The sequence below is a fragment of the Rana temporaria genome, chromosome 8 (assembly GCF_905171775.1).
Source record: "Rana temporaria chromosome 8, aRanTem1.1, whole genome shotgun sequence".
NCBI lineage: Eukaryota > Metazoa > Chordata > Amphibia > Anura > Ranidae > Rana > Rana temporaria.
In genome coordinates this window covers 40,124,072-40,137,849 of record NC_053496.1, presented here as the reverse complement: position 1 = coordinate 40,137,849, position 13,778 = coordinate 40,124,072, and the positions used below count along the sequence as shown (strand labels likewise).

At 40.3% G+C, this 13,778-nt stretch overlaps 1 protein-coding gene across 1 annotated transcript in view; it reads left to right on the top strand.

Moving 5' to 3' along the window:
- RBM20 (RNA binding motif protein 20) overlaps window positions 1-13,778 on the top strand; it is a 313,537-nt gene that overhangs the window by 282,084 nt on the left and 17,675 nt on the right. Inside the window, exons 10-13 of the mRNA XM_040361638.1 lie at window positions 6,098-6,196; window positions 9,839-10,427; window positions 12,179-12,280; window positions 13,569-13,690. Of these exons, the coding sequence (XP_040217572.1) occupies window positions 6,098-6,196; window positions 9,839-10,427; window positions 12,179-12,280; window positions 13,569-13,690 (912 nt within the window). The remainder of the gene's footprint in view (window positions 1-6,097; window positions 6,197-9,838; window positions 10,428-12,178; window positions 12,281-13,568; window positions 13,691-13,778) is intronic.

Here is a 13,778-nt window from a genome sequence, read left to right as displayed (position 1 = left end):
CCAGCGGACATGTCCGCCGGACAGCTTCCCAGCAAACATGTTTCTTAGCATGCTAATAAACATTTGTCCGCTGGAAATCTGTCCGCTAGCCTGTACACACGATCGTTACTGTCCGCTGACACTGGTCGGCGGACCAGTTTCAGCGGACATGTCCGGTCGTGTGTACGAGGCCTTAGAGTGAAAGACTTATAAAGAGAGGCTTCTCTAATAAAGAGAGAGTGACTGGCCAGTCAGAGCGAGACCCTGCCTAGTTACATAGAGACTGTTGAGTTACATATAGGCACTGCCTAGTTACAGAGAAATACTATCCTCTTAAACAACAATGCTTTTTTTAGTTACAGAGAGAGACTGGCCAGTTACAGTAAATCACTGCTGGATTACAGAGAGATGTGGCCAGAGACGTATCTAGTGAAAATGGCGCCTATGGCAAGCACTGAAACTGCGCCCATGTCAAAACATTTGAAACCCATCTTTCAGATAATACTGTTAGTATATACAGGTATATAGAGAGAACAGTAGGTTAGTTGTTGGGGCCTCTCTTGGTTTGAGTCTGGGCCAGGAAGCTATCTGCATGTTCTCTTGGTGTGGGCACACTCCAAAGCCATGTTGGTAGGTGATGGTCCCATGTCTGTATGAAGTGGCAATGTACATGGGTGATCACATTCTGCATGCCACCCCCCCCCCATGCCTGAAAAATGATCCAAAATGAGCGCTGGCCCAAAATCTGGCAAGAGCTGGACAGGACTGAATGGCAGTATACATAGATATGTGTAGGGTCCTCTATGATTGTAGGGTCAGTTTAGAATATGATTAGCCAGTCTGTACACAGGGTACAATTCACCTACCTGCATGTGTTTGGAGTGGAAGAGGAACCCCACTGGGAGAACATGCTAACTCCATGTAGCTAGTGTCATGGGCAAGAGTGGAGCCCAGTATATATATATATATATACATATATAATGGGGTAGACATTGGTGGGGTACCTGCCAGGTTAGGTGATATAGTGCCAGGTTAGGTGATATAGTGCCAGATTAGGTGATATAGTGCCAGGTTAGGTGATATAGTGCCAGGTTAGGTGATATAGTGCCAGGTTAGGTGGTATAGTACCAGGTTAGGTGGTATAGTGCCAGGTTAGGGTATAATGCCAGGTTAGGTGGTATAGTGCCAGGTTAGGGTATAATGCCAGATTAGGTTATGGTGCCAGGTTAGGTGGTATAGTGTCAGGTTAGGTGGTATGGTGCCAGGTTAGGTGGTATAGTGCCAGGTTAGGTGGTATAGTGCCAGGTTAGGTGGTATAGTGCCAGGTTAGGGTATAATGCCAAGTTAGGGTATGGTGCCAGGTTAGGTGGTATAGTGCCAGGTTAGGGTATAGTGCCAGGTTAGGTGGTATAATGCCAGGTTAGGGGGTATAGTGTCAGGTTAGGTGGTATAATGCCAGGTTAGGTGGTATAGTGCCAGGTTAGGTGGTATAGTGCCAGGTTAGGTGGTATAGTGCCAGGTTAGGTGGTATGCCAGGTTAGGTGGTATGGTGCCATGTTAGGTGGTATAATTCCAGGTTAGGGTATAGTGCCAGGTTAGGTGGTATAGTGAGTGAGTGAGAAACTTATATAGCGCAACACATGCAAACTGAATCGCCAGGTAATGCCAGGTTAGGTGGTATATTATGCCAGGTTAGGGTATATTATGCCAGGTTAGGTGGTATAATGGCAGAGTAAATACATGACAACATGAACATAAGAGAATGCTGGTTCTGTTCCCCTCTTCCTCTGTCACCTGCACTAAAAGTCTAAATGAACACATGGCTGTCTCTCCCCCCTCTCTGAGTAAACAAAGAAAGAAAAAAAACTCACATGGGTGCTTACATGCTGAGGACTGATTATGGCTTCTTCTTCCTGGAACTGAAGTCAAAATGTGGCGGGTGGGAGGAGAAGAGGGAGGAGCTGCAACATGGGTAAAGTATTATTGGCTAACAGTGAGATGAGATGCAAATATCTCCCCTCCTCCCTGTGATGGTCGGCAGTCGGGACACTGAATTATCATCATGCAGCCCTGAAATCTTACTGCTGTACTGTGAGCCCTTCTCCACACAGTACACGTTGAAGATCTTCTGCTGGAGCTGGCTCTGCCTTTTGTCATTATGACAAGCAGGAGCCCTCGACACTGAGGAATGGATGATCGGCAATTATAGAGAGATTCTCTGTGTTTCTATCCCTCTATCACAGGGGTGTCAAACTGGCGGCCCTCCAGCTGTTCCGAAACTACAAGTCCCATCATGCCTCTTCCTGTGAGAGTCATGCTTGTAACTGTTAGCCTTGCAATGCCTCATGGGACTTGTATTTTTGCAACAGCTGGAGGGCCGCCAGTTTGACACCCCTGCTCTATCAGCTCGAGAGCTTACAGGAGAGAGGAAGGGAGATAAAACGAGTGATTCTCTGTGTAATGGGGGGGGGGGCACAGCTGTACAACAGCAACTCCGCTCTTTCTCCCACATGCAGCCACTTCCTCCCGCCCACCTTTATACACTGCACGGCCGCTGACCAGATAGTGAGCGCCCACCCTTCAGGGAGAACATTGCGGTGTGCTGAAGGGGGGAGTCACCTCACCCACACACTAAACACACTTTACCGGCCTTTCCCGGGAGAGGAGAGCACCGACTGTGTGTTCTGCTGGGAGTCATCTGAGCAGCGTGTAGACCGACAGCTACTCACCAGCGCCCCCTTCATGTGTGCGCCCATGGCACTAGCCATGTCTGCCATACCGTGGATACGCCACTGGATGTGGCCCATTAATAGGGAGAGACTTCCGTGACACACAAGCATAGCTACAGTAGGGGTAATAATGCTTTGCCATACTTCATGGTTTGTGCAGGACATGAATAGTTTAATGTAGGCCAGGGCATTAATAACTAAGTGAAAGGGGTCAACTCTGATGGTTTGTCATATGTCTCTGCAATTGTCAACGTGATATGACAGGCAATACTTCCAACCAGCTTGCATCCTGAAAGAACAAGAAAAGGCAAGTGGACCTCCATTAAAAGCCTTGTGTATATTTATTGAAGTGCTCATGGGACAAGTGGATCAGCTTGCACATGGCAAAGTTAGCGGCCGCCCCATTGTAGCTTTATTGCTACAGGATGGCCGTTCTGCGTAGAATCACGTATATATACATGATTCCTTATTCCCGGTAGGGGTGCGCACAGTGATTCGTCACAGCAAATGCTGGCATCTGGCAATTGGCTCTGAGTCTCACAGAACACAGCTCTATGAGTGTAAACAGCACAGAGCTGTGTTCAGTGATGAGGATGTAGTAACAAAGCACAAACACATTTTAGGCACACATTCACCCCTTGATCGCCCTATATGTTAACCCCTTCCTGTCCAGTGTCATTAGTATAGTGAAATATTATTACCACTGATCACTGTATTAATTGCACATTGCACTGGTGATGTCATTGGAAGTTAGTTCCTCCCAGCGTCAGTCTGACAGCCGCAGTATCACAGTCCCATTATAACCCGCTGATCGCCCCCGATCGCCGCCATTACTAGTTTAATTGTTTTTTTTTTATTCCAGTATATAGCCCATAGTTTGTAGACGCTATAACTCTGACACAAACCTATCAATATACAGTGTCTTGAAAAATTATTCATACCCCTTGAAATTTTCCACATTTTGTCATGTTACAACCAAAAATGTAAATGTATTTTATTGGGATTTTATGTGATAGACCAACACAAAGTGGCACCTAAAGTTACAGGCCAGGCAAGTTGAGCATTAATCAGAGAAGCAACCAAGAGGCACATGGTAACTCTGGAGAAGCTGCAGAGATCCACAGCTCAGGTGGGAGAATCTGTCCACAGGACAACTATTAGTCCTGCACTCCACAAATCTGGCCTTCATGGAAGTGTGGCAAGAAGAAAACTATTGTTTAAAGAATCCATAACAAGTCCTTTTTGCAGTTTGCGAGAGGTCATGTGGGGGACACAGCAAACATGTGGAAGAAGGTGTTCTGGTCAAATGAGAACGAAATTTTACTTTTTGGCCTAAAAGAAAATTGCTACGTGTTGCAGAAAACTAACACCGCACACTGCATATGGAGCCAAATACAGTGCAATCTTTGAAGAAAACTTGTTAGAGTCTGCAAAAGACTTGAGACTGGGACGGAGGTTCACCTTCCAGCAGGACAATGACCCTAAACATACAGCCAGAGCTACAATGGAATGGTTTAAATCAAAGCATATTCATGTGTTAGAATGGTCCAGTCAAAGTCCAGACCTAAATCCAATTGAGAATCTGTGGCAAGACTTGAAAATTGCTGTTCACAGACGCTCTCCATCGAAATTGACAGAGCCTGTGCTATTTTGCAAAGAAGTATGGGCAATTTCACTCTCTAGATGTGTAAAGCTGGTAGAGACATCCCCAAAAAGACTTGCAGCTGTAATTGCAGTGAAAGGAGGTTCTGAATACAAATGCACGTCACACTTAATAATAATTATTTTTAAAACGAGTTTAAAACCACTTATTATTTTCCTTCCACTTCACAATTATGTGCCACTTTGTGTTGGTCTATCACATAAAATCCCCCAAAAAAATACATTTGCATTTTTGGTTGTAACATGACAAAATATGGAAAATGTCAATGGGAATGAATACTTTTTCAAGGCACTGTATAATTATTGTGATTTTGAGATTTTATGTTTTTTTTTTATTATTGGACATGTTTTATACCAGAAAGAAAAATGTTTTTATTTATTTTTTTAAATGGTCAGTCTTTTTTCCTATATACGTATAATAAAAAAACCAAGGGTGATCAAACACTACCAAAAGAAAGTTCTATTTTTTTGTGGGGAAAAAAATATATAAAATTTTACTTGGGTACAGAGTTGCATGACTGCGCAAATGTCAGTTATAGTAGTGCAGCACCGCATATTGAAAAATGGCCTGGTCATGAAGGGAGGGCAAGTGGATAATAAATATACACAAATCTTTTAATGGATTAAAAGAAAGGGGGTTTTCCCTCTACCCCTGCCAGCATCCCTATTTATAGATACATAGAAAGCAATCTCAAAGGAATATGGTATAAGCATTCCTTTGTCAGATGAACACCACGTGTTTTTGCTCCCCAGTGACATTTAATATCTAGATTTCTCTGTTCTTTGAGATACAATATCAACAACTGACATTTTATGGGGATTGCTGTAGCTTGGGAAAATGACTTTTTCCTCTCCCTCCTCTTTATCTCGAGGCGGTCCCAGTGTCTGCCTATTGATGGACTGAGTTTTGAGGTAGAGACCGCTTATTCCCTCTGTGTTGGAGGGTTATATTGATATGGTGGCACCGTGGCTATGAAGCCCCATGATGGTCTAATTCCTGTTACTTGTCTGCTATATTATACTGTACTGTCTGCAAGGTTACTCCTGAGGAAGGAGCCCATGTCTCTGAAACATGTAGAGTACTCGTATAGAGCCTCTGCAAATTAAGTGTTTTTGCATTACAACTCTTTTTGTACTGTAATCACTATTGTAACATTTTGTATTGAAATTTTGGAATTTGTATGTATTTTTACCTATTTTACCTTTTATGATATAACAAAAAAAAAAAAAAACTTTTTATACTGTCTACTTGCCTTTAAAGTCCCATTAAATGGGGGAGTTCTTTCTATGAAGCTTTCAATGCAGAGTGGTTTCCTTTGTTTTGATGCTTGAGAGTGGACTGAATGGAAAGGCTAACGACCGATGAAGGCCTGCACCCAGTCAGTGGAATGAGGGGGAGGTGTACCAGTATCAGGACTAAATACTTTTGAATGCACAACTTGCTTCCTGATTTATTTATTTTTAACTGTCCCAGATCTACTTTACCCCCATGAACATTGTTACACTAATGCTGCCCATACATTTGGCAGTTTGGTTAACAGATATGGAGCTATAAATTTTCAATCATTGCAATACGCTACCCTCAGTTTCAGTTGATTTCCAGTAGAGTGATAAAATAATTGAAATTGTGGTTAAACTGTAAAAAGAAAGAAAAATATGTTTATGTCTCTGGATCACTGATCATCTTATGTCTCTGGATCACTGATCATCTGATGCATTTTTGTCAGGCTGGAGTCACTGAAGAGGAAACGAACCATAAATCCGTACCCAATAAAGCTGAGGGTGAACCGGAAGAGCCAGATATTGAACCTGTGATCAAGCAAAAAGTAAGTACAGCACAATTTAAGGCTCGGGTTTGGCTTTTCGTGTTTGGTGATCACAGGCCCAACTTACCAGTGGTACTGGTTTGTGAAGACTGGTGCAAGTAAAAAATATAGCAATGTGTCCTAAAATAACCAAAGAGATGCTAACTTGTGTTTTCTATTCAATAACCTCTTCTGAAATAGCTGTTGTCTGCAAAGTGAATATGAATAGGATTGACTTTTTCATTTTTGTTCAACTGATGCACTTGCAGAAGCTGTATTACTTTAGAAGTAATAAACCCTTTAGGAGGCTCTCACTAAAACTGACATTTTTGCTGCAGAGGATGCCTAAAATCTGACTTTACAAACAAATGGCCACTGCCCACTCCTAGCTCTGGCTTTTACAGCAAGGAGCACATGGAAGGGAGACGCACTTCAAACAAAACCAAAGAAAATTCCCAGCTCAACTTATTAATGAGCCTGCAACCAACCAAATAATCCTAACAGTATGCAAACATTATATATTGATAACAACTATGAAAGGGCAAGCTTACACTGATAATTTATACCCTTGGTTGGCAGCTACTATTATATATACAAAAAAACAATCAGTAATAAGTTAGAACAATTATAAATAAAATCACTCAAGTAGCGCTCCACCTCTTGCATTCCAAACAACTGACACCACCAAGTGATAGAATGTGAGCAAAGTCTATTCACTCTGCAGTGAGCAAAAATGTATGTAGGTATTGATTGTCCATATGATAAGTATTATTATTCACTCCTGGATTGTGACTCCAGACACACTAAAATTGGCATAAATAGCAGGATTCTCCCAATCCCAAGTTCCATCAATGGCTGATAATCTCCATCATAGCAACCACCATTCAATAGGGGAGAGAACAAAACACATAGCGTAATCCCGTTTAAACATTTATTAAATAATCCATCCCCCATTAAAATTACACTCACAAAGATCATAGAATAATGACCCTATTAATCAAATAAATGTATCAATGCTTCGCTGTTATTGCCATTAGGTCTATGCTAAGCTCTCATTGAAGGGAATATTTAACTCTCTGTCCTATAGAATGAACTCAATACAAAGCATGGTATGCCGACTAGAATATAAACATTAAGGCTTTGATCCTTCGATCCCTTCATTTAATCCTTCAAGCCTTTAGCAGCGCTACTAACATGCCCTTTAATCTAATAATAAATCAACAATTTGCCGTGTTAAACCAGCAGTCATTAAGAGATGGTATTGCATGAACTTAAGCATTTAGGTCCTAAAAAAAGAAGTGTACCCATTGATGAAAATGATCCGTTGACTTGTGTCCCAGCCTATGTTATTTCATCTGGAGCAGTCGAATTTGATATATAGTTGACACTGGTTTGCATAGCTGTTGTGTAAGGAAATTGCCCTGCGTTGACCTTGTCTTGTAGCTTTGCTTTGCACAGTTTTTTTACATGTATTCTGCATGTATAAATTACTTTGCATGACTTCCCTTGGTAATATTAACTCACAGAGACATATGACCGGGATTATAAGCCTCTTTCTGCAGTCTGTATTCCTAAGTAATTCTATATATGGATCCAAGTTCTAAAGAGACCTTGTAGTCTATTCACTTTCCTCAGGTAGCGAATAGTATATGATCCATTTGTGGTTAATGAATATTTGTTTCTCAGAAAATGTTCTGGGAATACCTCCAGCTCCATCTCTTTCTAATCATGAGCTAACCGTCAGATGGAGACACTATCAGTATCTATGTGGGCAGGCAAACTGGTCTGGTAAGCACGGACAGTAGCTACGATGGCAGCACTGAAATTTGTTTAGGGTACTGATATACAGATTATTAAACAGTCAGACCTGACAATGCTGCAGCAGATTTAATGGTTGGGGATTAATATTTCTCAAGCCTAACAGACTGCTTGAAGCATTGCCATATAGACATTAAAGCAAGGCTATTCTTAAGACTCTCTGGCACCAGCTGTAAATCTTGCTGCAAATAATCTTGCTGATGTACAGGCATAACAGGACATTTTTATTTGACTACAGTCATATTGCAAACATTGTAGACATCTGTAATTTCCACCTACGGTATATATGAATTTCTTTCAACACCTACAGTATTGATAGTTTAGAGAGTGCAGGGTATGTTTACTGTATAATGCACAGCACACATACTGTAATTACTCCTAATAAAAGTGTTAATGACATCATTTTCACAAAGAAATTACATACAGTCTATTTAAAAACTGTTCATGTAGAGTGCTTAATATTATTAGTTTGCATGGACACAGGTGGCCAAAAAAATTGGTCAACTGAGTTGAAAGTTGTTTTTCCAATGGATGCACGTCTCTTTTGAGATATTCAGATCATGGAACAGTTGTGCAAGTAATGCATGTGCAGTTCTTGAGTAAGCACCATTCTGATTTGACCTGTAACTATCAAATCTGTATATTACAAGCTGTCTTTTTGATAGTTGAGATTGTTACTAAATACGGAAAGATATTATTATCTTTTTTAATTCATAAAAAATGCCATTCACTCGAAAATGGTAAGCACTGTCTTATATTGTTGGGGTACTTTGTGTGTCCCTTTTTACACAGAGGCAGTAAAATGTAAACCTGCAACCAGTTCATGTCCCTCACTATGTCTGAGCACTTCCTAGGATGCTACCAATATCTTTTCCCGAGGAGGGTCCTTGTAGGATTCATACCCCACCAACCTATATACAAAATGCCACCACTAGTACACTGTCCATGATAAGATGCATTGATGAACTGAAGATGGTGCCAACAGTCCTCTTGATAAAGCATACAATTATTGACAGTCCAAATATGTTTGGGGTTGGGTTGCGACTCGAGCCACCTACCTTGGGTTTCTCTAAGAATTTCTTTTTTCTGATTTGCTCACTCACAGATGACTACTATCCTTAAATACCTAGCAATTAGCCAGGATGCTGCTCTCTATATGATGGCAACTGTTACCCAAACAAGGGGACAATCTCCTCCTTAGTTTATCTGACCATGCCCCTGCTAGTGCCTAGTAGGTGTCACAAGGGTAAGCATATGGAGACTAAACACTAGGGGGAGCATGTTGACGCAGATATCTTGTGAGCTGATAACTTCCTGATTTCTTAGCTCATTGTTCAGTTAGCATTGCTCACAAGTCTCTCTGTGGACTACAGAACACCTCTCCTCTATGTTATGTTAATAGAAAGAGGGGTAGGCATTCTCTAGTCCTAAACACTTTTGTTCATGGATGACAACACTACTACAGTGTGTTACTGGGAGGGTCAGTAGGTCAAAATAAAAGGAAAAAAGAAAACGAATGCATCCACCACATCAAAGGACTGCTAAGCTGCAATATATTTCATTTTTGTGCTTGGGTTTAGGTATGCTTTAAAATTGTATTCCTTGGGTTTGATTCATTCAGTGTGAACGTGACAGAACATAGGCCACCTTTGGGTGGTTTTAGTATTGTTAGTATGCTCAAATTATGGCTTTTTCTAAAATCTAGAAGTCTAGTTGCTGTGTGATCTTCTGGTGGTATCAGGGGAAGAGAGAGACATCAAAAGTCTCTATTAGCTATGTTGGAAAAAGGTTAATGTGTTGGTAATTTGCAACTGACTGTAACATGGAGTCTGTACCATTACACAGGAGCAAGACTGGGAAAGTGGAAGTGAGCTGGAAGGAGAGAGCTGGTACCCAGCAAACATGGAGGAACTTGTAACAGTAGATGAAGTTGGAGAGGAGGATCTGATAGTAGAACCGGACATCACGGAACTTGAAGAAATAGTTCCAGTGGTCCAAAAGGACAGTGACAACTGCATTCAGATGTGCGCGCATGGAATTGACGCTGTGGATTTACAGTGCAGATACAGTGAGAGAACCAGGAGTGTGTGTTCCTCTGTAGTAATGAGATGTGTATCCCTGAGAGAGAGTGCAAGCCCTGACAGTAGCTGCGGTGAGACAGCTGCAAATGCTCCTGATGTCACTGTGAATTCTGAAGACAAAGGTGACCCAATGGATGAAAGTGCCAAAAGTCCCAACAGACTCTCAAACAAAGAACCTACTAGAGAGAGCCAGGGGCACACTATAGACCCTCAGACTCCCGAGTACACAGAAAAAACTGCTTTAGATTTCTGTAAGAGAACAGACTCTGAGGCAAACAGCAACACGACCATGATGGACGAGCACATCCAGGAGGAAAGATGTAATAAAAGAGAGAGCGAGAGTTCAATGTCTGGTATGTTATCGGCAAAGTGATCATATTCTCAGTTCTGAGCAGCATAAACATTTGTTGTATGTTACCTGAGATTAGCATAATCATCTACAAAGGTAACATAAAAAGTACCAATAAACCTGAAATGCATTCTTTGTTATAATGAATAATAATATTGCTGTCACATGCATACCGTGTTCATGAAGAATTCCCAAATTGACAACATTGGGCATTACTTACTAAAAAATTTTGGCCAAAACTTAAAAGGGGTGTAAAGATTTTTTTTTGTTAATAAAAATAACGAACATGTTATACGTACCTGCTCTGTGCAAGGGTTTTGCACAGAGCAGCCCCAATTCTCCTTCTCTGGGGTGCCCTGCCAGCACTCTAGGCTCCTCCCCTTCATCGGGTGCCCCCAGGGAGAGCTGCAAATGCTTCTAAAGCTGGCCATACACTAATAGATTTGTGAACAAAATTTATTTGACCAGAAAATTTAATGAGCATTCTTAAAACAAACTTTTTGAAAAAAATACCTACTAGTGTACATCCAACTTTAGTATCCCTTGGCTTGCTTGATGCACGCACATGCCAGATCTGCAAGTTTTGAGGCTGTGTTATAATATATGAAAACATTATATATATATATACATATATATATATATATATATATATATATATATATATATATATATATATATATATATATATATATATATATATATATATATATATATATATATATAATAATTAGCTAGTGTCTGGATTGCTTAGTGGTCTGGGGTGGTGTATGAGTTATTCCCAGGCTGTAATCTGAATGATTAATCCTGAATGCTCTATATTTAGTGAAGTAAATGACCATCTTTTACACTACGCTATTAGTCATGCCTGCTCACTTCAGATTTTTCCTGACTGATGGACTGAAAAAAACAGCTGAACTATAGTCTGATCTCTTTTCCGGAGAGCCTCCACTTTATTCCAGTCCAGTTATCCTATTCCTGGGGTATTTTTCACCTCTCTTTATGCCACATTTGATGAGCCAGCCTGTCTCACAGCTACATTAGGAAACTCGATTAGGATGTATCTGAGGTGGGTATTAAATACATTGTGGTTAAACACTTAGGGTAAACATGGAAATGGTGCATTTAAATTAACTCAGGGAGCACAGTATAAACAGCATGAAGTCACAAGGCATGAGGCTTCAACTTTAGTGAATACAGAAAAAGGGACCATTTAGTGGCATTATTTGAGAACTCCCTAAACCTGGAACACTCTCATATGTAAACCTCAACTGAAATGGTTTCATCAGCTCTCTAGAGGCCAAGTTTACCTTTTGCAGAAAATATTTTACGCATTCTAGGGGCCCCAGTAGATCTAAAAAAACACATCCAGCTTTGAAAAATGTTCAGTAATATCATACCTGATAGGACAGTCAGTGCAGAATGTAAACTCCTCCTACAAGCTTTAACCAGATACTGATAGAAGTCACAAGACTGTTATATACTGCTGATGAGAAAAGGTATTTAGCAGTTTATATTTATTAAAACCATTTCATTTCCAGTTCTGTGTACTGTGGGAGACCAGATATAGTGAATGCAGGGTCCTGAGTTTAGTAACATATTAAGTTGGCAAACAAGTTAACATTTGCATGGTGTAAGAGGCCACCTGAGACTTCCATCTTTGCTTCCAGGCTCCTAGTTCATAGAATTACAGTAGAAAAAAGATTTAATTTAAATGTTCCTACCTGATGTCTAATTGAAAGTATTTTCTATCATCAGAAGTGAAATCCCCAGATGCACCAAAAATGGAAACAAAAGAAATTAATTCTCTACCTTCTTGGGAGCAGGACAATGTGTTTACTGAGCTGAACATCCCTCTGGGTATGTATACTGCACGTATAATGTGTTTACTCATAAAATAATGAGACAGAGAAGAGCAGTGCTGTAAATTAGTAATACACAGTCAGTTCCACACCTAAATAATGAGTAATAAAAGGTATATGGATATAGCCCATGTGCTGAAAAGAACAAGCACACCCAAATTGTTTTCACACATCAGAACCCAGTTTACATAGAATTAATAGCAAAGTAAACCTTTGGTTCAGCACAGCTACAACCAAAACTTTTGTTGCTCTAAATAGATTGGGGAAGGATTAGAACCTCTGTTTAGTTATGTACCTATTTGAGAGATTTTCCCTCATTTTCCTTGTGGTCACTGAAAATAAGCAGAATCTTCCCAACAGGGGTAACAGCAGTAGAGAACATTCTAGCAGATTGATTGGAGAATTGTAAGAACCCCTGTAAATTTTTTATTGCTGTTTGTGTCCTTTCCTCACTACCTAATGCCGCGTACACACTGTGTACACTGTGTTGTCACATAAAAAGATATTATAAAAGGTTTACAAAAATTTGAGCGGTGTACTCACTTTTGTGAGATACTGTATATTCAGAATGCATAACAATGCACCCAGTTGCATGCAAAAAGCATTCTATCATCTTTATTTATTATAGGCATTAATATAGTTCTGACAATTTACATACTGTACATTCACACCAGCTGCCCTCGTGGAGCTTACAATCTAATGTCCCTATTTCACATGCAAACATACACTCACATACAGACTATATTCAGTTTATACAGGAGCCAAGTAACCTAGCAGCATGACTTTGAAGTGTGGGAGAAAACTGAATTACCCAGATGATACCTGTCTTGGTTGGGATTTGAACTAAGGATCCCAGTGCTACAAGGCAAAAGTGCTAAAAACTAGCCAAAACATACAGAAAATGCAAACGTACAGCATTGTTAAAAAAACAGACTGCAACATGTATAAAATGCACATAATTAAAATTGATTCAAAATACAAAACCATTAACGAGTCCTAAAGAAGCAATACCAGTTAAGCCAGTAAGGTTTGGGCAAAGCAAGGAGAGCAATGTTACCCTAAGGTTCCCCACACACCAAGCCTCCCGGCAATCCTAGCACTTCCCCTTAATTGTATACTAGTATCCTTCTGCAAGACCAACCCTTCCTGCTCCGAAAAGGAACCAGCACCAAGGTTCCAAAGCTGAAAAATAATACCTAGAGGCTACCTGTAATTAAAAAAAAAATGACAAAACAAATGGTAATATTAAATTCTACAAGAACTTGTCTCAACTCTTTTTTTCTAAGGTGTGGAATTTGTGGTTCCAAGAACAGGCTTCTACTGCAAACTATGTGGCCTTTTCTACACCAGCGAAGAAGCAGCAAAAACCTCTCACTGTCGAAGTCGAGTGCACTACAGGAACCTTCAGGTATTTATTCATGAATATGTTTTTTTATTTTTTATTAAATGATCTAAAGCCACCCTTCTGCACTACTGACTTCAGTTTTCTGTAACTG